General features: G+C 37.2%; 1 protein-coding gene across 11 annotated transcripts in view; it reads left to right on the forward strand.

The window, feature by feature from the left end:
• The first annotated feature begins 12 nt into the window (after positions 1–12).
• PRTFDC1 (phosphoribosyl transferase domain containing 1) overlaps positions 13–21,552 on the forward strand; it is a 42,886-nt gene continuing 21,346 nt past the window's right edge. For 6 of the 11 annotated variants that reach the window (XR_015801862.1, XR_015801863.1, XR_015801864.1 and 3 more), the window contains exons 1-3: positions 19–86; positions 3,623–3,729; positions 5,638–5,821. Coding sequence is in view for 5 of the 11 variants with exons in the window: in XM_014882208.2 (XP_014737694.1) it covers positions 42–86; positions 3,623–3,729; positions 5,638–5,821 (336 nt within the window). In the remaining 6 variants the exon portion in view is untranslated. Of the gene's footprint in view, positions 87–600; positions 652–1,732; positions 1,805–3,622; positions 3,730–5,637; positions 5,822–21,552 lie in introns of those variants that run through there. The other 5 variants (XM_014882208.2, XM_088160406.1, XM_088160420.1 and 2 more) reach the window with 4 other exon arrangements.

Raw genomic sequence — 21,552 nt, forward strand, 5'->3', positions numbered from 1 at the left:
CCCGCCCCGCCGCAGCCCCTCGCGCGGGCGCGCGCAGGAACATGGCCGGGCAGGGCGGGAGCAGCGCTGGAGGCCGTGGCGTTGTGGTAAATGTGGAGCGCGGCCCGGCCCGCCCCTCCCGCGGTGCCTTCCCGGTCCCCGCTCCCCGGCCCGTTCCCCCGGCGCTCTGTGCTGAACCCCCGCGCCCTTCCCTTCCCTTTCCCCGCCTGCTCCGGACCCCGGCCGGCGCTTGGGCCGCGTCTCCTCACCCGCTGCGGCTGCCGCAGGGGGACGGGCGTGTGGGGCTGGGCTGAGCCGCGCCTTTGGCTTCCGCCGTGTAAACACGGTCCGGTACCACCCCGAGCGGCTCCCGTGGCCGTGGCTGTGCTTCCCCGGGCTCCCTGGGTACCGGGGATGAGGATCTGCAGGCATCCCGAGGTGTCGTTCTCCCAGCGGGACTCTGAGAGGCCCCTGGGGGTCTGCGGGCGCTGTGGAAGAGGGTTGGGCTGCCCGCGTTGTGCTGGGGTGGGAAACAGCCCGAGCCTTGGCAGTGCGTTCGGAGTGCCTGTAGGGGCGGATAAATGGTGCAAAACTGAATGAAAGTGATCCTTACTCTGATAGACACACCTAGATTCTCCTGGGAAGCAAAGGCCATCAGTGCCGCTACCTTAGGTATGTTCTTATTTTATTGTGGCATTAGGATTTTTACAGAAAGTTCATGGGTCAGCTGCCCAGATCATGGCTCAGGGCCCTCTGTGTAGGCGGTGGTCACACTCTGTCCACTCAATGTCCCCTCCATCCCCCTTCTGAAGGACTTGTCTCTGTGTTTGAGCTCTGTCTGAAAACACCACACATCAACCCTGTGTCCTGACACCTGTGTAATAAATGACATTCCTTAAGTGGGGAAGGTGCACATCAGCAAAGCAACATGAGGTTATTGCAAAGAAGGACATGAATGTGCATGACCATGTTCTGCTGCACTGGTTTAATTTTTTCTGCTCAACTCCCCAAAAACCCAACCAGCAGTAAGTCCAGTGTGGCATCATTTAGATTACAAAAGCTGGACTTTGCTTCATGCTGGCTTGTTGCTGAGGAATCAGCTCAAACCTCACCTGTGCTCACTTTGCCAGGTGAGAAAACGAGCAACATTCTTCTAAAGGTGTTGCAATTGAGTGTCTTCAGCTTCTCTCTTAGGCCTCAAGGGAACACTTTTGGATATTGCCATGTATTAGTATTCCTTTTTGTATCCATTCACATAAACTTTTTAAAGAGTTAATGAGGAATATCTGCTGGGTATTCAAACATGCTAAGCCTTAATTTTAAAAGTAGGTCTTTCTTTTACTGTAGGATTTTTTATGCCAATGTATTTAGAATATATATTTACTTATCCAGTTGAATAGTGCTTTTTTTCTGAAATAATCAGAATTTTTTCCTTCATATTTTCAAGGGCTTTTAAAATTCTCAAACAGAATAGTCATAAGAATTTACAGTTACATGAAAATTGTCTTATAGTATAACACTGTGAATAGCTTTAAGATAAATGAGAAGTTGTAAGACTTGTTGGGAAGTGCCTGTTTAAAAGAAAGGAGAATATGAAATAGGCTTATTATATCAGGCAAATAATTAATTTGAAAGCACATGTGAATTTCATCTTATTTGTCAAATGCCAGCAAGCCCTTGTAAACAAGAACTTCAATGTTATTGTAGAACTACACTCTTTATGTTCTGCTGTTCTAGAGAACCAGAAGGATAAATGGGAGAATCAAAATTTCATCCTGATCCTGTTTTATAAAGGACGTATTGTAACCTAAGCAAAACTTAACTGGTTTGTATGAATTTTGAAGCAGATTTTATGCATTTGATCTTGTACATGACACTGAAACCATACAGTTTGACAGGAATGCAGAAGTAAGCAACCCTGACAGGAGTTGCTAGTGAAATTGTTTCAGTTTGCATTGAAATGCTTTTGAATAGAATGTTCATTGCTACAAAATGTTTAAAAAGTTCCCCCCCCCGCCCCCCCAATGCGCTGAAAAACAAGATGAGAAAATAGCCTTTCCAGTCTGACTGCAGCAGTGGTTTTGGAGCAAGATTTGCCTCTAATTAAAAACCTCTCCAAGGAGAATATTTATAATCTCCTGTTTCTATGGAAATGAGGAACGCAACTAAGTAACTTTTTTCTTTTGTGTAGTTTCAAGGCTTGTGTAAGTCAGGGGAAAAGCTTTTATTGATTCCAGTGATCTCCCAGTCATGCCCCTCATGGGCAAATACTCAGTTGCAGTTGCCAACGAATAACTTTTTTGATGCAGAAATTTTTGGGTAAAGAAAACATGGCAGTCAGGGTGCCTGTAGCTGTCGATGAATATGCAAAAAAAGCCCCTAAGCAGCCCAAAATCCACAAGGCAGAAGAGTGTTTCAATACAGCATGAGGCAGGGCTGTGTCTGAGTTAAAGAAGAGGGGATGTGATGGAACAGCTCAACAACAAATATGCTATCTTAGCCAAAATTATGAGAAAACATTTATTGCTCTACTATAAAATGGTAAGCAGAGATAAGTTTCAGTGATGGTCCTTTAAAGACTATCTGTAGCAAAAATGCCATTAAGGCATGCACTGCACAATGGCAAGTTTGTCACCATTTCTCCTTGTATTCAAGATTCCTGTAGCCAAGCTGTAGAAAGACAATGTACGACTTGAGGAATATGATTGTAAGGAAAACTTTTAGGTGTCACTTTTTATCCTGAACCAGTATTGAAGCAAACCTTTGTGGTGATTTCAAGATACCTTGTGAACCTGCAGGTCTTGTCTTTCACAAGGAATAGGGGAAATGTTTGTTTTGGAGTTTGTTTCATTTTTGTGCTGGTGACTTTGCATTTCATACCTTTCTGAAGCCTTCAACTGTTGGCTAATTTTTTACCTTCTTAATCTCTACCACCATTGTATGTTGTGAGATCTAATCTCTGTATTCTGATACTTACAAAAACAATGTATATTGCATTTGTAATTTTTTTTTTCTGTAAATATATGGATTTACAGACTAGTTTTATAGTGAAGTGAGATGCAAACGCTGTAAACGCTTATCTTTGATGACATCTAAATAAAGAACCTCACCTTTGGAAAGAAGTACAGTTTTTCACTGATTCGTACAGATATCATCCATGAACCACATAAATTATTCTCCATGTGCTGTTTCATCTGTAGAATATTTATTTATGACATTTAAGTAATTCTAAACTAGAAATGTACAATTTTAACATATAATTTTATGGCTTTTAATTCTACCATCTGAATCTCCCATTGAAGAATCCCTTCTTAGTGACAATATTATATTTGCACTTTGAAAGTACTTAGCAACTTACTTTTGCCACTAGTTTAGTATTAAATATTTTCTTTGTCTATCTAGTTGTTTATAATTTCAGGTGATATTCCCCACATTCTGTAGGGAAAAAACTGTAGCATTTGATTTCTGAGTTATACTGAAAAGCAAAATAATAATGGGAGAAGCAAAATAGTAAATTGTAACTGGAAGAAAGTATGGCACACAATGAATTCATCCAATAGAGTGTACTAGAATGCTGATTTTGTATCAGTTACATAATGTCAAACACCATAAAGTGTTCTTGACAGTACTATTTGATATTCAGATTTCAGACAATTGGCCTGGATACAGTCTGGATTTGTTCACTTACCCTCAGCACTACTATGGAGACCTGGAATATGTGCTCATTCCTCATGGCATTATTGTTGACAGGTATGTGTAGCTTGAATGTTACTAAAATTGTTTGGTCAGTAATATTATTCTTTTTAATAATGGCTGTCATCCATATACAGTGCATGTATAATCTTTGTCCTGAAATATTATAAGGTAAAATCTTGGATATTTTTATTTAGAAATTTAAATTAGTACATTTTTGTCTGTGCTGGAGTTCCTACACTTTTAACATACAAAGTGGTCTTTGGAATTCCTGGAAATTTCAGCTGCAAAAAAATCTGAGGAACAATATAAAAAATGAAAATCATCAAAGACATGTTTCCTAATGAGAGGTTTCCCCATTCTCAGACTTGATAAAAGACTATCTTATTAAACTTCAGTAAAGCAAGTGGTCCTCATTCTTACAGCACTAAAAAGAATTATATGTTTCAGATCAGATGAGATGATCTAATATTTCTAATATCTTCTATTTCTCATATCAAAAATATACTAATTATTGCTATATAGAATTTACTAGAGCATTAAAAGTAAAAGATGTGGAAATGAAGCTGTTTCTATATTTAGTATAGTAACTTCAGTCTGCTCCATGCACAGATTTCACTGAAGTTCAATCAATGTACTTATGTAGGGGCAAATTAATTTCTCTGTTACAGTCGGTAGAGAAAGAAAAAAACAGCCAAACCTGAAAAATGTAACAATAAAAGACATGGGATAAATTATAGGATTATTTAATAAATTGTGTCCTGTCAAAAAGCCCACTCTCATTGAAACTACTAAACTAATTCAGAGAGCTGTCAAAGAATTTTCTAGTCTAAGTGTTTACAGAATATAATGCACTGAGCTGTTTTTCCTCAGAACATCAAATGACACTGTTAAAGTTTTCTTTGATACTGCATTAGATGTAGAAATGACTCAGTACCCTCTTGTAGGTCTAGAAATGCTATCTTTAATCTTTATTATTTATATTTATTATTAAGATTAAAATTTATTATTTTTATCTTTAAAATGTATGTAGCATTGCAGAAATGTGTATCTTTTGTTTCCAATCATCTGCCATATTGTGTTTGCAATGCAGAATTGTCAAAGAGAGGATAGGTTTGGTTGGGAACCCCACAGTTCCAGGTTCATTGAAGCATTTTCTCGAGTATTTGCCTGTGTGTGACCTTGAACAAGTCACTGAAGCTCTTTGCACTCTTCATTTCTGCTGTATAAAACAGTGAGCTGTACAGTATAGTCATAATATACACTCCTTATAAGCTCTTCACTGATGCTCTATTTCTTTCTAGTTTTTATGTATATTTTTATTAAAACTGTAGGGTAGCATCTTCCAAAGCCAATCAGCAAGACATTTTCTTCCCTATCTTTCACTTAATTTGTTGTTCTTGTGCATTAACTAACATAACAAGTTAGGGTTTGTAAAGGTATATTTTATACTGATAATGCATATGAGGTAAAATGGAAGGCTAGCTCACATTCTTTTCTCTCAAGTCTCTGACATATTTATGAGCCCAAAATATTTTGAGATGTGTAAGTCATGTTTGTATAGCTGGGAAATTTATGCATTTTAGGTTAACCAGATTCAAGTGCTTTGCATCTTGCATCCATCACACTGTATCTGCCATCTGTGAGCTGGATCCAGACCCAGTCAAGCATTGGAATGCACTGTCTTGGAAGGTGGTAGAGTCACCATTCCTGGAGATGCTCAGGAAATGACTGGATATGGCACTTACTGTTATAGTCTAGTTGACATTGTAGTGATCAGTCAAAGGGTGGACTTGATGATCTTGAAGGTCTTTTCCAGCCTAAATCACTCTGTGATTCTGGGAAGTCAGGATACTTAAACAATGCCAGTCAAGCTTTATATTCACCATAGTGTTTGTAAAGTGTACCATGGACTTAGAGCATCTGCATCTAAAGTTATTTTATTCCAAAATTTTTTTTGCCCAGGACAGAACGACTGGCAAAAGATATTATGCAAGACATTGGAGACAATGATATCGTGGTTCTGTGTGTCCTCAAAGGTGGCTATAAGTTCTGTGCTGATCTTGTGGAGCACATTAAAAATCTTAGCAGAAATTCAGAAAGATTCATCTCCATGAAAGTCGATTTTGTTAGACTGAAAAGTTACCACGTAAGTCAAAAACTGATTTATTCAGATTCTGGTTGAATGTTGTAATAAATATTTGACTTTTGGATGTGAGATCTCCACCTCCAATTATAAGAAAAACTATGTGAAAAATATTTTTGTTTGAACAGCCTGTGAGGTTTTCTTGAAAACTCATATCCCTTATACTTTGACGATAGTATAAATAATGATATGAAGCACCCTTGAACTCTATTGTTGTATTTAGTCTGTCTTTTACTTCTGGACAGAGAAGTATTCAAATTTCATTCATGTAAAATGTCAGCATCTTGTTTGTTCTCAACATCCTGTTCTGTCAAGTTAATTTCCTGGTACTGCGTTTTCCACCCCCGCATAGTTTGGCATATCTTCAAGGTGGTAAATCTATGTCTTCTTCTAAATGTTTAATGCTAAGTAAATGAAATGCTTTCATCTTCATAGCTTGTAGTTTACATAGTAGCAAAATATACCACCAGATGATGATAGTGTTCTTCAAGAAAATGAAACAAGCCATTCAATCAAATCCAGTGTTGAAGGAATCATCAAGCCCTGTTATCTTCAGAGGAAATTATTCCATAATAATTAATCTGTGTCACTGAGGATATGCAAGTGAGATGACCAGCATTTTTTAGAACCTCTAACTACAATTTCTTATTGTAGAAGTTATAAATTTATATTCTACATTGCAGTGCATGTTTCATAGTGAGGGAGCATTTCTCTAAGTAAGTTGTTGTAGAAATGTCTGAGGAAGTACACTAAATAAATAGAGTGATAATATGGTGTCTTGCAGAAATGCAACTTGCTGTGTCCAGTAGTTCCCACAATAACTCTACATCCTTTCCACGGTTGGCTGGCATTTTCTTCTGACCCTAGTGACTATAAACTTTTCCTAACTTTCACAGATCTGGTCTGACTTTTTTTCAGTGTGGGAAAAAAAGTGAATGAGAACCTTTTATAGCTATGTGGTTAGGATTTGGTCCTGTGACTTCTGTTTCAAGAATTAGTTAGTTCTATGAAGCACGTGTGAAATACTAATATTAAATATTTTCTAGATGTTCAGCAGTATTACAGAAATAATTAATAAATTATAATGATTGTCTCACATAATGGCACATAGAAATTTGACTCTTTTTTTTTGCGTAGTTATAATAGCATTTCAGTAACACTGCTGAGCAAATAATGGAATTACTTAAATTGGGATTTATTTTGCATCTGGTATATAGGTAATGCACCTGCTTTTCCTACAGAGTTATCTCTTACCCAGTATGAAGACATCCTGGTTTTAAAATTTCTTTCCTTAGGGTCAAATCTTATTAGCCATACTAACGCATAACCAATGAGTGGCAGGAGATGTACTGCAAAATTGTGGAATTTTTCACATCTTTAGCTTATGAAATAATGTAAAAGCATGTTATATCAAGCTGAAACAGCACTAAGAATTTTAATATGCAAGGATGCAATTACCAGTACTAAGTCTTAGATGATCTTAGCATTTATTGGCTGTGCATATTTTGGGTCCTAGCCTCATGCTATATTAGAAAGGTAGCACCTTCCCAAGAACTAGCACTTCTGCTTTTTTGAAAATGTATTCTTTTTTCTTATATGTACTTCCAAACAGGTATTATGTATTTAGATGCTGAGGCTGTCTTGATTTAGTGCTTGGATCAGTGCTTGATACCTGTCTAGTCTTGAGAAGCTGAATGACACTGCAGTAGAAATTTGAAATTACATTAATATTGATAGATGCAGTCCCTGAGATATCCATAAATGTAATGCTGACTAAAGCTCCAGTAGCACTACCTGCTATCCTTTGCATCTTGAGTTTCTGTTGTGTCCAGTGCAATTACAGGTTTTGGAGAATGTCCCCTTGTCAGCATAGCTGGTCTCAGATCACATGATGAACTCGCTGTACCTAGTCTGAGTGACTCTTTATCCCAGCCTTATCTGAAACTCACAAATCTCCATGTCAGTTTATTGTGTAATGACAAATCTTTCTCAGTGCTTTACACTTTAATCAGAGGCAACAATTACAGCTTTAGAGATGACTCTACTTAAAATCTTGGAGCGTCACCAGTTCCACTCCTTTGCTTTCCTCTGTGTTCTCTGTTCCACTTTCTAATAAGACTTATTTTTATCCCTTTTTCATTTTACAGACACCATTCTTCTCACATTATTTATCCTGCTTCCTCTTACTAACTGTTCTCTCTTTCTCTCCTGAAGGGACTCCTGCTGCTCTCAGTATGCTTTCTTCAGACATGTCTCCCTTCCCCCCCAGCTGTTTAAATCCAGCAACTAATTTCAGCTCAAACTCATGGGATTTTTGTATTGTCTCGTTCCAGCTTCAATATTGAAAGGTTAGTTGATTTTTAGGGGTTGTAATTCAAAGAGGGATTTCTTGGTTTAATAGGATAGCAAAAAATGGGCTGTAATTGTGACCCAAAGTCAGATCTTGGCATCAGTGAAAGTACCCCTTTATTACCAAGTATCAGTGGAAAATGTACTTTGCTGTTTGGCATACAGACATGATTACAGGAAAAGGAGATTGCAAATATGACCAGTTTTATATGGCTCTTTGTTTTTCAAACCTGTCATAATATTACAGAGTTTAGACTTTTGAATTTATACTTAATTAGTATGTTAGGATTTGCATTCATATTAAGTAGCTGAAAACTCTCCATGTGTCTTTTTTGTTAGATTTCTTCATGCAAATGAATTGCTTAAAAGAAAAAAAAAGCATAGTACATTTAGATCCTCTGGATATTAATGAGATGAGTGGCTACTTGCACTGCGATAATCAGGATGGTTTTATCTGGTTTGCAAAATATTGTTATATGTGCCTGACATTTTTGCATTTTTCTGTATTTTACAAGGGGCAGATTAAAAGAAAGCACCAAGATGGGAGTTGGAAAATATGATTTCAAGAGTAAGGAGATAGGAAGCATCATGTAGAGTTAAGGATAAAAGTCAGGAAGTAGATGGAAAGGAAAATCAAATCAATTTTCCAGATGGAAATCTGAATGAAAAGCAGCAGCTCTGAGTTTTAAGAGGCAGAGAAGAGAAAACAACACTTTTTTGAATTAACTCAAGAGTAGCAAGGCAAGAAGTATAGTGGGTAGAGCAAGAAGCACTGTAATAGTGTGAAATATGGTGAATATATAGAAAGATGCATGCCAAGTTTTATGGGAAAACACTGTCTTCTGGAAACACTGACATGAGAACTGAGAGAATTTGTCAGCTTTTTAGATATTAGGCTCTAAGATATTGGATTTTAATATAAGTCAGGAACAGTGGAATTGACTGCAGAGATTTTTGAATTTAAAACTGGACGAATGAAATTTACTATATGCAATTTTTACCATGCTGTTTTTTCCCCGAGTGATTGTTCCTTCACAGGGAGTCAGAGTCCTGAAGTTGAAGACAGGGGAAGGTTTCAGATTGAAAGAAGAATTCAAAACTATGTTCAGAAGCGTGGTATGTTGAAGTCAAAGATGAAACATAATAGTAGAAGAAATTGAGTTGGGGAATGTCATCTAAGGAGAATGTGACCCTAGCAGAAGAGATGGTGGATCCAGGAATTTCACAATGCAATAATGCATTTGTGATGTTGATAACTTTAAGAGATTAAAGAGCTGATTAGGAAGAATCCAGAGGGAAGTACAACAGAGAAATTAGGAAGATGTTTTACTAGGGTATTTTGAATTAAATGATAGGACTAGACAAGAAAGAGAGACAAAAGAGAGAATGAACAAAATATAGAATTATATGGATGTCATGAAGAGAAGGGCTGAGTTGGATATGTTTTAGTAAAAACACATACTATAAGAACTGTAGCAGAAGAGTAGACTGTTCATAAACAATAATTAGAACTTCTTTTTGTTCAGTGTGGAAGAGATAATTTAGCTGGAAAGGTAAAGGTTGAATTACATATTCAGTCAGGAGAGGATGTTCTGGTTTAGCAAGTCTAATCTGCAACTAAGAGATGCAACAATATCACCTAACCCTAGTGATAGTTCCATGGCTCTGCCAAATGTGACCTTTAAGTCAAACCTCAATTTTTAAATGGAATATAAAAAAAATTAAGGAGAAATAGAGGAAATATGCAGACTTTCTTGAGAAGTTCTCAGCAGCCTCTCAATAGAAGAGAAAGTAAATGCATGTGAATTAAGACTTCTTTAGTGGATAGATGATGAAAGCTAAAAAGAGAAGGAATAATAATAAGAAAAATAATAAGAATCATTGTTGAAACGTGGTGGGGACTGATGGAAGAGAGGAGAAACACCACTCACTTTTATGAGGCAGAACAGTGTGCTTTCTACATGTATTGCTACCTCTTCTTGTAAAATATTTAGTATTTCCATATGGCTATCCATAGATATCTATCTAATTCTCTTAGTTACTGTATTTTATAAAATAGATATGATAGATATTGGGGAAGGACAAGTGAATCTTAGTGACATAACCTTTTTTCTGTGAAAACCAATGAGAGGTAAACTAGGAATGAGATTGTTACTTTTTCTTAAATCTTTTGTAATTTGTTTGGTTGGATGTGTGGACTAAAGTGGCAGAAGAGCAGCCATCTCTGTTATTTTGAAATGACATTGTTATACCAAACTCTGTTATTTTTAATAACTTTGGGACCCCACCTGGTGTACTGTATCCAGCTCTGGAGTCCTCTGTACAACAAAGACAAGGATCTGTTGGAGGGGATGTGGAGGAGGCTGCATACCTGATCCCGGGTCTGGAGCACCTCTCCTAGGAAGACAGACTGATTCAGTTGGGGTTCTTCAGCCTGGAAAAGAGAAGGTTTTGGGGAGACCTTTGAGCAGATGGCCAGTAGCTGAAAGAGGCCTACAAGAAAGGTGAAGAGGGACATTTACAAGGCCATGGAATGATAGGACAAGGGGAAATGCCTTTAAATTAAAAGAGGATAGGTTTAGACTAGAGAGAAGGGAGACCTTTTTTTTTGTGATGAAGTTGGTGAGGCATTGGAACATGTTGCCCAGTTTGATGCTCCAAATATGAATGAACTTCAGAGGAAACTTCCAGAGAATTATGTAGATTTGGTCAATTCGTGTAATTCTTTCAAATGAGTTCATAATTTATGGTTTCCAGAACATAACTAATAAAAAAATGTAAAAATGTGACTGCTGAATTGTAATCCATGCACAATGGTTGCATTGAATTCTGTTCACAAACAAATGCATTGATATGATCTGTTTCCTCTTCAGCCTCCAGTTGTTTGAAACATATTTACAACTGTTGGTTATTAGTCTTGGCATAAACAGGACTATTAATGCTGCAAGAATCTGAAAACAAGCAACAAAACAAGCACTGTTTAGTAGAAATCTGAATGTTTTTGCTATATGAGGCCATCTCGGTAAATAGTTTTGCTAAATCTCTCTACTGTAGGAGTAAGGAAACAGAGGGATTTTATAATGAGTAAGTTGAAAGCTTGGTAAATGGTGTAAAATAATTTTCTTTTTCTGCCATGCAGGTTTCCTTCTCATACACCAAATGAGTGTACTTAATTCCTAAAAGACTCAACAGCATGAAGCATCAGACTATAATCAGAGTGGTATAAAATGTACAGTCCTACTTTTCATAATAACCTATTCTTATTCAGAACTTGGCTTTTTAAAGATCACTATGAACTTTGATTTAAAAATAATAGGTTGAAATCTTGACCCTGGAAAAATAAGTAAACTCAAAATGGTTTTATTGATTTAACAACACAGAAGAAACAACTGTCTTGCATGCATTTAGTGATTCATGTCTACACCCAGACTCTACACCTGTATTACAATGATTGTTTATCTCCATTGCTGTGTCACACAGGCAAACACAACTTATGATCTCCTGAGAAAAATGTACCTGCTGAGATGAAAGAGAATTCACGTTAGTTTTTGTACTTACTGATTTTCTTTTGGGCAGGTTGTGGGTTCCCTTTATTTTGTGTCAGGTACATAGTTTAGCTGATGACTGCATCATCATATTGATGCTGAGTAGCCATGGAAGATTTACAAATTGGAGCCTTCTTGATAGAATAAATTCCTGTCAACTTTAAAGCCAAGTTCTACCATAATTTCACAGGACTGAACTCCAAACTATCTGTGAATTATACATTTGACATGCAAATAAATAACTTCAGTCTAGGCAAAAATGTAGTTTAATTTGAAAATTAGTGATTTGATTTATTTAATTTGGAGAGAAGTTGTGTGTGTACTAGACATTCAAAAACTAAAACATACTCTTAACCTTTTTCAGATGTATGTCTTGCAGGCACCACTGCAGACAGTGAACAACTGTACAGAGAATTTTGCAGCATGGTATAGTTTTAGATGCTAATGGGCAGCAGAAACATGACATAATTTAGCCACAGAAGCTACCAGTCAAGGATCTAGACCTTAAAGTTGTTGCTGTTCTGAGAAATATATTCTGTTGATTGTAGATGGTATTGTCGGAGACATGTCTTATGAGCAAGCTAATGATGAGAGATTTGGGAAATCTTGAATTGCCGAAGGGATTTTACCTCTATGCATTTTCTTTGTCTATTAATGGATAAAATAGCATTTACCCCGAAGTAGTAGTATCTTTTAGAGTGAAAGTTCCATGAGATGCTCAGACCTGCTAAAACAAGTGAGTAAAAAGTCTTTGAGAGCTCCAAGCCAAAAACACTCCCAAATCTTAAGCAGTCATTGGTGCTCTCCCTGTATCTCTTATGCTTCAGTTATTTTCCGAAATTTAGGAAGACCTGAGATGGTTAAGAAGGTGATGAACAGTGGAAACAGATCATATATTTTGTGAATTGAGTGTTTGGAGATACTACAATTCACAGTTCTCCAAACTGTGTCCAAATGTTCATTTTTCAAGTGTTAAGGCTTGTTTAAAAATAGAATATTTTTCGTGAAAGAAACAAAATCCCACATTAACATCCAGCAGTGTCTTACTGCAAAATATCAGCCTCAGAGACACTCAAACTTTTCAGAGAAATAGCTGAAAATGTGTTAGTAGTGGAAGTCACTCCAAAAGCTTATTCTTGCAGCTAGCTGATGAAATTTTAAAAGAAATTCACAAAAATGTCATGAGAAGAATGACAATCTCTGGTTCAATTGTGGGTAGTGTTACAAGAGTAGCAGCACAATTCAGGTACTTTGAGGGTAAACTCTTCTGCCAGATTAACCTGTACATCAGCTACATTGGCTTGGTGTGGGCACTCAGACTGGAGGTGGGTTTCTTTTCTGATTGCACCTGCACTGGCCGGAACAGTGACCATCTCCAATCCATTCCTCAGGGACTGCAGTGCCCTCCAGGCAGTCACACTGGCCAGCTCAGCAGCTAAGCTGCTTCTGAGCACTCCCTAACCTGTTTTTTCAGCCCAGATAACACCAGTGATGAGAGAATTTCTACTTGGACCGCTTGAGCTTGCTGGATTAGTTTTTAGCAGCCCAGATGCACACATGCATCTCAGTAGTCCCTGCCAGAGGGAGACTTACAAGCAGCTGGGGACAGCTTGTGGGCAGTAAAATCTTTAATCAGCATAGTTCTTGCTGGAAAAAAGAGTCTGCCCATAATCAAGGGACCCTCACTACCATGTGTGTAAGCCTGAGACTCACCCTCTGCTTTACCTGAGAGATGCTCCTCAAAGGTACCAGAAGGAGTGTGGATATTTCAACTCTAGTTATTTTTGTGTACCAGCCTAGTTTTCATAGTGTCCTAAGATAAACTGAAGAATTCATATAATTTTATTATATGAAATAAAATGTGAACTTAAAAGTCAAGGTCTTGAAACTTCTTAGGTCTGGTAGCAGATGGTCTCCTTTCACCTACATGGCATCTGCAGCTTCCATTTAATGTGGTGGCAGAGTTGTGAGATATGAGAGTTTTAATTCATTTCTTGCTCAAAGAAAGTGTTCTATTTACAATAAAACATAGAGTTTTATTATGTGCCTAGGGGCTTGGGATGGTACTTCTAATGTAAGTAGGTGTTAATTTGTGGGCAGAGTTCAGGAAAGGTCATAGTAAGTCTATAGTATAGTCAATTTATCAAGTTTATCTCTAATCTAAAACTTACTTAGAGTGGATGATCTTTGTAACTGTATGCATCAGATAGCACACCTACACATCACTTGAATATGTTAGCACCATCTGAAATCTTAGTGATTTTTTAAAGTATGAGTAAGTGTTTCAGTGACTCACATATGAAAGATTTGGGGGAACCAAACAACTCAGCCAAGGAAGAGCTGAGTAGGAAGCGGCCTGATTGCCATGGGGACAGAGCTAGAGCAGATGTGGCAGTGAAGGCAGAGTGATTCTGAGCTGTCCTACAACTTTTTAGAAATATAAAAGTATTGTTTTAAAGCATTTATGAAGCATACTGAAGCAAGTAAGTGTATAATTGGTTAAGATATTTTTCATTTTTATCTATTGTTTCCAGCTTAGGTATGAAGCTTACGTTCCTTCACACTGATATATGATTTTTAGCTACGAATTTCTTTTTATTTTAAATTTTTAAAAAATTGGTTTTCTATGTTGTGGGTTGATACTGTGTTCTTCTAGATTTCAGATCTAATATAAACTCCATAGAGGTATTTTCTAATATTTTTTGAGAAATTTGTCTCCCAAGCGTCACGTTTTTCTTACAAGCTCTAACGTTTTATTTTGAAAAATGTCTTCTAAATTGAAATAAATGTTTTGGCTTACAGTATATTGAATAGGGCACAGCTACTATGTATAAACGGAGTTAAAACATGAAGTTCCTTTTTCTTAAGGTTTTTTATATGAGTTTTTCTTGTGAGCTTAAATCTTTGATATTTTTAAGCAATCCATGTTCCTAGAACATCTTAATATTTAAGACTGTAGATGTTTTTGAATCTGGCTGCTTTTAGAACAGATTCAAAGCATCAAGGGATTCTATTAGAAGCATCCAACTGTTCATCTTTTCAAACAATTAGATTCCCCTGGATACACTATTTGTTGTAAAGCAGTGGTTTCTTATAAAGCCTAAAATATTGACGTTTAGTTTTAGGAGAATGTTTTGTTTCATATTATACACCAAAAATACACCAAGCTACTCCTAAGTTATGGCATTTGCAGCAATACTATATGTCATCCTGCTTCATGGATTTTACAGTGACAAGGAGATAGGATCTTATGTGTAAGATTGGTCCAGAACTTAATGGTTACTAATCCTGTTGTAAAAATAAGATCTGGTGAGTTTGAAAGTACTATGACATGTTTATGCATTGGAAAAATATCACATTACTTGTACACTAGTAGTACCATTTAATATGTGAGTTTTTCATATTAAGATCTGAAATGGGGCAAAATTAATTAAAATAAGCTGGAGGTTTCTAATATTTCTCAAGGCATTTGATGACTCCCTTTACTGGCATCTTAAATGCTGTTTCTTAAAACACATCATAACATGTGTGGTGTTCATGCAGTGTCACACCCCAGTGGGTCTGTAAGGCGTAGAAGGGTTACTCTAAAGGAATATGGCAATAACAGGAACTCCTCTGTAATTGCAGTGCTGATCTGTGTGACAGATACAGAATTCTTTTCCCTCCTCATTTGATAGACAGAAGTTAAAATATTTAAATAAAGATGGGATACTATAAAAAAACAGTGCAAGAACTATCACAAAGAATATGTGTACTGTTAAAAGTTTCCAAGTTGTCATTAGCCAAGGGACTAAACATAGTAGTATGGAAGAGAGTGCTACTGAGTTGTGAGAGTCAATGATAAACTAAACTCCAGATTGCTGAAGGGACTTAGCATTTGAGTTTTTTATCAAACTCTTCTGTGGATTTGCTTACACCTATTTTATCTGTTTTCTCAGCCTGTGGCTATTTGACAAAGTTAAAGATTCTTCTATCTCTGTTTTATCACCAGATTCTAGGAAGGAATGATAGTCAGGGTCAGAAGGTTAGCACTTCGTGCTTATTCTAGAGAAAGCTGTTTTCTCCCTAGTGGGCAAGGTTTTTAGTACAGAGCTACAAACTCACTATATGTTTTTTTCACAATGTTCATTTACTTTTGATCATTAATTTACAACACAGTTTAAAAAATGGGGTAAGATCATACATATGGATCTAGTAGTGTCTGAGCTGGCATGCTAAGATCCTCTGTTGAGCCTGGGAAACATAACTTCTAGTTCCACTGCTGTAATGTTCATGCACTTAATGCTAAACAATAATTGGGCAAAAGACAGATACTCCAGTTATTCTGGACTTGAGTCCAAACAGACATTTTCCTACCCAAGTCCAGTATAGTTGGCCATAGCATGATTGATGACCTTAATGACTTTTGCATTACCATAGCAGGAGGAAAGTTTTCCTTACACTCTTTGGCTTATGGAGCTGAGGAGGAAAAGCATCCCAAGTCTGCTATCCCGATAGTGTGGGCTGGTATTACATTATTATCACAAAAGGTAGACACCCTTAGCAATGCCTCCTGGCAGCCCAGAAGGAGTACCTGAGTAGGTCTGCGGCAGTTCTGGAGGGTATGCTTCCTAAATTTTTCTTCTACCTGTAAGTTTTAAAATTTATTTGCTTCTCATCTCTGGAGAAAAATTATGTGATCTGAACCTTTACTTACATGACTGAAGAGCCCTGTTAAATTGTTAATACCTTTTCTCATCCCAGAACATACACAGATTTAATTTATATGTTTTAAACATTATCGTAGAGAATAAAAATAAGCTAGATCACAAGGAAGTCTCAGACTATAGTATGTGAAAACTAACCTGAGTTTTGAGGATTTATTGTGTTTCTGATATACATGCAAGTCAAAACCTTTGTTATCATGTTCTTGATTTCAGTTCTTGCTGATCTTTTTAAGTGTTCAGGTGCTGTTTCTGCCATATGGTGATATGTAGTGCTGCAATCTTACTGCCTCATCCTTAAACAAAAGAATCCATTTAACCAATACTAAGCAAGTATGTAAAATTTTATTGCTAAATTAGAAATTAAAAAGTGAAATAATGTACTGTCTATAATCCTTATTAGCCAACTTAACTGGTCTGAATTCTGCTTTAATTTATGACAATTTGGCCTTTTTTTAAGATACCTTACTTTCCTAGGATTAAATACAGAGAAGGCATGCAGGAGCCCTGGTACACAAAAATTGCTGAGTGTCTGAACAGATGATTACAAGCAATTCCATTTATAAAGTTTAATAACTTACTGTTTCCCAGACTGTTGTTTAAGCTGAATGACCTGCCTTGCTTTTACAGTAGGGAAGAAGTATATCCAGGTGTTACCACAGGTCAGCTGATAAGGAGTACCTTGCTGTCAGTAAGTTCATTGTTTGTCATTCTCTGTCCAAAGCCAACTTCCTTATTGCAAAACTCTGGCCTTCCCTGGAACTGGATAGACTAGCCTGAATTTGAAGCAGTTCCAAACCTGAGTGGTGGAGCTTTTAGTTAAGGAATAACAACAAGGAAGAAATGGAATAAAAAATAAGTAAATCTGCACATGAGTTATATTGTAGATCTACCCCTAGAGATGTAAAATATGCCTTACACTGTGGTAACTAGAACGCTGTAGATATACACCCACAGCAGTTTAAAATTTGCTATCATTTCTTATCTTGGAGTAGCAATAAGGCCAGTCTCAGTGCAGCACAGTCAGTGGTGTGGTCAGCTCAGAAAGGCCACTTTAAAGCTTTCAGAGCTACACAAAGCTGTCAGTGCTTCAGTGCACATGTACCTGTACTTCCCTGTGGAAAGGGGATGTTCTGGCAGTAGGTGTGTGCCAGTTTACTGGATTCCATTCCACTTGGCTCAGTGTTGTTGGACTGTTTGCAAGGTATTCAAGGCACCTCTTAAAATATATCAGTGACCTGGCACTTGACTATTTTGAATGTGGGTGTACCCCAGAGGTTGCAGTCTGGCCTTAGGTATACATTTGGTTCTGGGTAAGGGAACTTTCCAGTCTTTACTGGGAAGTGATCCGTATCATTCTCACTCGTTTGTACAAGTCTCAGCTTAACAGTACTTACTAGTTGCCCTCTGAATCTTCCTACTTAAGCCTGGATAGTCCTTCTAGCTGCCTGCCATGAAAACTGACAGCTCATTTTCTGGTATTTTGTTCTTAGCCATTGTTCTTGAGAGAAGAAACTCAAAATTGTGTTGATTCAAGTGTACATTGTTTCTAAGTACAGCATTTTATATACTACCACTCAACTTCTGCTGATTCACTGGGGATATTTCACAGCTTATACTTCACATATCAGTTTGACTTTACCTATTAGCCAAAATAGGTTAACAGATCCTGTAGATGCCATACTGACACTTCCCCAACCAACTTATTAATATTTCGAAGTATTTCTCAGGAGGCAGGTTGCAAAGCAATTTAGTTACATAGTAGGATCCAAGGGACAACTGAATGGTCTGTCATTGACTTCTTTCTGGTCAAAACCTTCCTGGAAAACCCAGTTGTAGGAGGTGGAATGACGGTGTGAAGTGAAAGAGCTGCCCTAACAGGAATTCTCAGGTTGGAGGATCTGCTGTGTCACCCAAGGGGACAAAAGCAACATAGAACAGACCTGATGGTCACATTCTTCTTTGTTTTGAGTTTCCCTGATGAATTTTGGGAGAAAAAGGTAACATTTTTAAAGGAATTCCATATTAATTCTGCAGACTGTAGTAATTAGATATGTGATAATGACATTGTGTCCATATTTCATAATTCAGTTATGTATTTAAATTGTTCTGTTAAAGCTACTTTTTCTGCCATGATTAAAGAATCTTTGTTTCACTGAGCCCAGTATTAATGTATTCCAGATTCTGTTTCTTCAGAAGAGTAACAGATGTTCACAGTTTGGTGCAATTTTCAGATGAGCAATGCTGTTTATAATGAATTTTCCTGAGACCACCCAACTCATTTCACTTGTAACTTGAACTATGTCCAAGTGTTGATCTCAGGAGATGTAAAAGAGATGTAATAATTCTGTGCCCCACCCAGTTCAAAACATGACTTAGTATAGATGGAATTTAAATATGTATACTGCCAATCTACATAGGAAGCTAAAATTGTATCTTGTATGCCATGAAAAATGGTAGTGGAAATGGTGGTGAAAATAACATTCTTGCTTTAATTCATCACGTATTCCTAGAATTAAATAAAATTATAAAACAAAGATGAACAAGTGAAAAATCCCAACCCAGTAATTAAAACCAAAGAAATTGAGATTTATCCCGGAAAATGCAGATTTATTAAGCACAGAAAAAAAAATTAGAAATATAGCTTGGGATGAGGTGTGGGGATGTGACACAGTGCATCACATCTTGTCAGAAACAGCTGCAATAAATTTTATGCTGCATTAACCAAAATAGAGTGTGGTTTAGAGCTGTCGCTATCCAAGCCAATATATTTAGTGTCAAATATAAAAAAAAAAGAGTTCATAAGGTTTAGGGATTTTAGCAAATAAGGACTGAGGAACTTTGGGTGACAGAAAATGAAGCTTCAATTCATATTTCTGCATTTATAAGAAATCTCAGAGACTCAGTTATATCAGTTGGAACAACTTGCAAAGGAAGACAGAAGCTCTGAATGACTTGAGACCATGAAAATTAAAAAACCAGTTCTGAATTGACATTAATTGGTACTGAATGAGATTTTTTTTCTTTCCTGACATTCATTTACTTTGTATTTAACATTTAGTGTAGTGTTATTTTGAGATTATAAACTGAGAACTCAGAAAAATGCATTGAGAGGTTCCCATGGCAACATAGTGTGGAAATTATCTATGTGAACATTATGATCAGGGTGATGTCACATTGTGGTATTGAGCCTTGCTGTTTGGCAGGTACGTTTTTTACAACATGTGTTAAGTGATAAATGTAGATAGTTATAAATGGCATTAAAATCAATGGTCTGATTCTTTTTTTTTTTTTTAGCAAGAAAATTGCTCTCTAGTGTGATGCCAGGAATTTCTTTAAATTTGTGAAAATACCTTGGTTGGGGGTTCCGAGCTGCATGTAGTAAAACCATACAGAAAATGATATGTTTTTTAGGCACTGTGAATACTCAGCCTTGTCCTTTGACAGCCGTTATTCTCCAGTCAGAGCACCAGGATTTTCATAAATGTGTGCAGTTGTGTCCCAACAGCCAATGTGTGAATGCAGAGATTGACAGGATGCTGTGATCCCCCTGCTCTCAATGGCTTTTGTGTTTGCTTAGCTGCTTGCCAGCAATGAAGATGCTATTTCAGCATCTTCCTTTCAGCTGAAGCCAGAAATACCAAATGCAAAGGAAACAGTGCTGCTGTGAATACTGTTGAAAGAGAGGGTTTTTTTTAGTGAAAAATAAATAAATTCATTAATCATTGCACCTCACTGTTATCTTTTTTCTCTTTCTCAACTAGCAGCTTAAGGGCAAACTGCCTCTTCAGTAATTCTTGTGTGCTGGTTGCTAATGAAATTCTACACTTTCTCATTTGGAAATGAAAAAATATTTTGTCAGTGCCTTGGTTACACATGCTGTGGTAGATATTAGAAACAATCTGCTTTTTATAGTCTTATAATAGTCTTGACTTGAATACATGCCTGACTTTTGAAGAGTGACCTGTCTTGCTTTGCAACAAAAGACTTATGCTTTTAAGCCTGAACTTAAAATCTTCTAAATCTCCACGTTTTACTTAGTTTTAAACTAATCTCTGAGGAAATCAGTTACTTTCTTTTTCACTGTTTAAGCTTTTTCTCCCCTGTTTTTCTTTACAAAAATAAAAGAAATATTGAAACTTATATTAGAAAATGTATGGGATGTAACCTTCATTGCTGCTCGAGCTCTGTTTCCCAGGAAACGGATCAGAGCAGCATGAAATTTATCTAAAGCTCCCAGATCCGGTGCAGAAAAAGTGAAGGCAGGTCTAAAAACTGTCTTTTAAAATAATGACTGCTAAGGACCTCTTACAAAGCTGTGGTGTGAGAGTTTTGTGGAGAGTAGAGTCTGAGTGAAAGCCAGGGAGCCTTTTGGTGGGTCTGCAGAATGCAAACTTGGAGAAATTCTCATCTGGGCAATTCTACAACCTTTGCTTACAGTTACTCAGGAAGGCTGTATTAATTTAGACAATCTATTCCCATGAGGACCACGAATAGTTCCTGGGGTTGCCAGATTGCCTGTGATCAGGGATCTGCAAAGGTGTTTGGAAGTCCCTGAATTTCTGCCACCTGGGCTGTGAGCGTGAGCAGGTGTGGTTCCATCTGCACATGGGGCAGCTCTGACCCTGCCAGTGCTGCTTCTGCTTCTCCTGTTTTGGGAGGGGAAGAGGAACAGCTATAAATCCCTTAGTCCAGTAGATCTTTACCCACAGTGTAAGTCCTATTCCCATAGGTAATGTGTCACTATTTACCTGTGGAAAAACATTTGGCTTCAGAGCACTGGATTTATGAAATAAAAGTGGAGAATTCAACTATTGTGTCTTTGTCAGTTGTTTATAATGCTGGAGCTTCCTGGTGTTACCAGTAAACCACAGTGTCACATTGTGGTACTGGAGCTGTATTAAAATTGGACTAATGCTGTCTTCCTATGGGTAGGAAGATTAGATCAGCACATGCATCAATTTGGCAAAAAACTCACATTAGCTATACTTCTTCTCTTTTTCTGAAAAGTTCATATAGCCTGGCCATGACTGTGTATTTTTTAATTTGCCACCTTCTTTAAGGCCTTTTTTGTCTTGCCTTAAAAGTAAGGCTTCCACATATCTCCCTTATGTAACCTTTATGTTCTGCAGATAAT

Source organism: Sturnus vulgaris, chromosome 1, assembly GCF_052056855.1.
Source record: "Sturnus vulgaris isolate bStuVul1 chromosome 1, bStuVul1.hap1, whole genome shotgun sequence".
NCBI classification, from domain to species: domain Eukaryota; kingdom Metazoa; phylum Chordata; class Aves; order Passeriformes; family Sturnidae; genus Sturnus; species Sturnus vulgaris.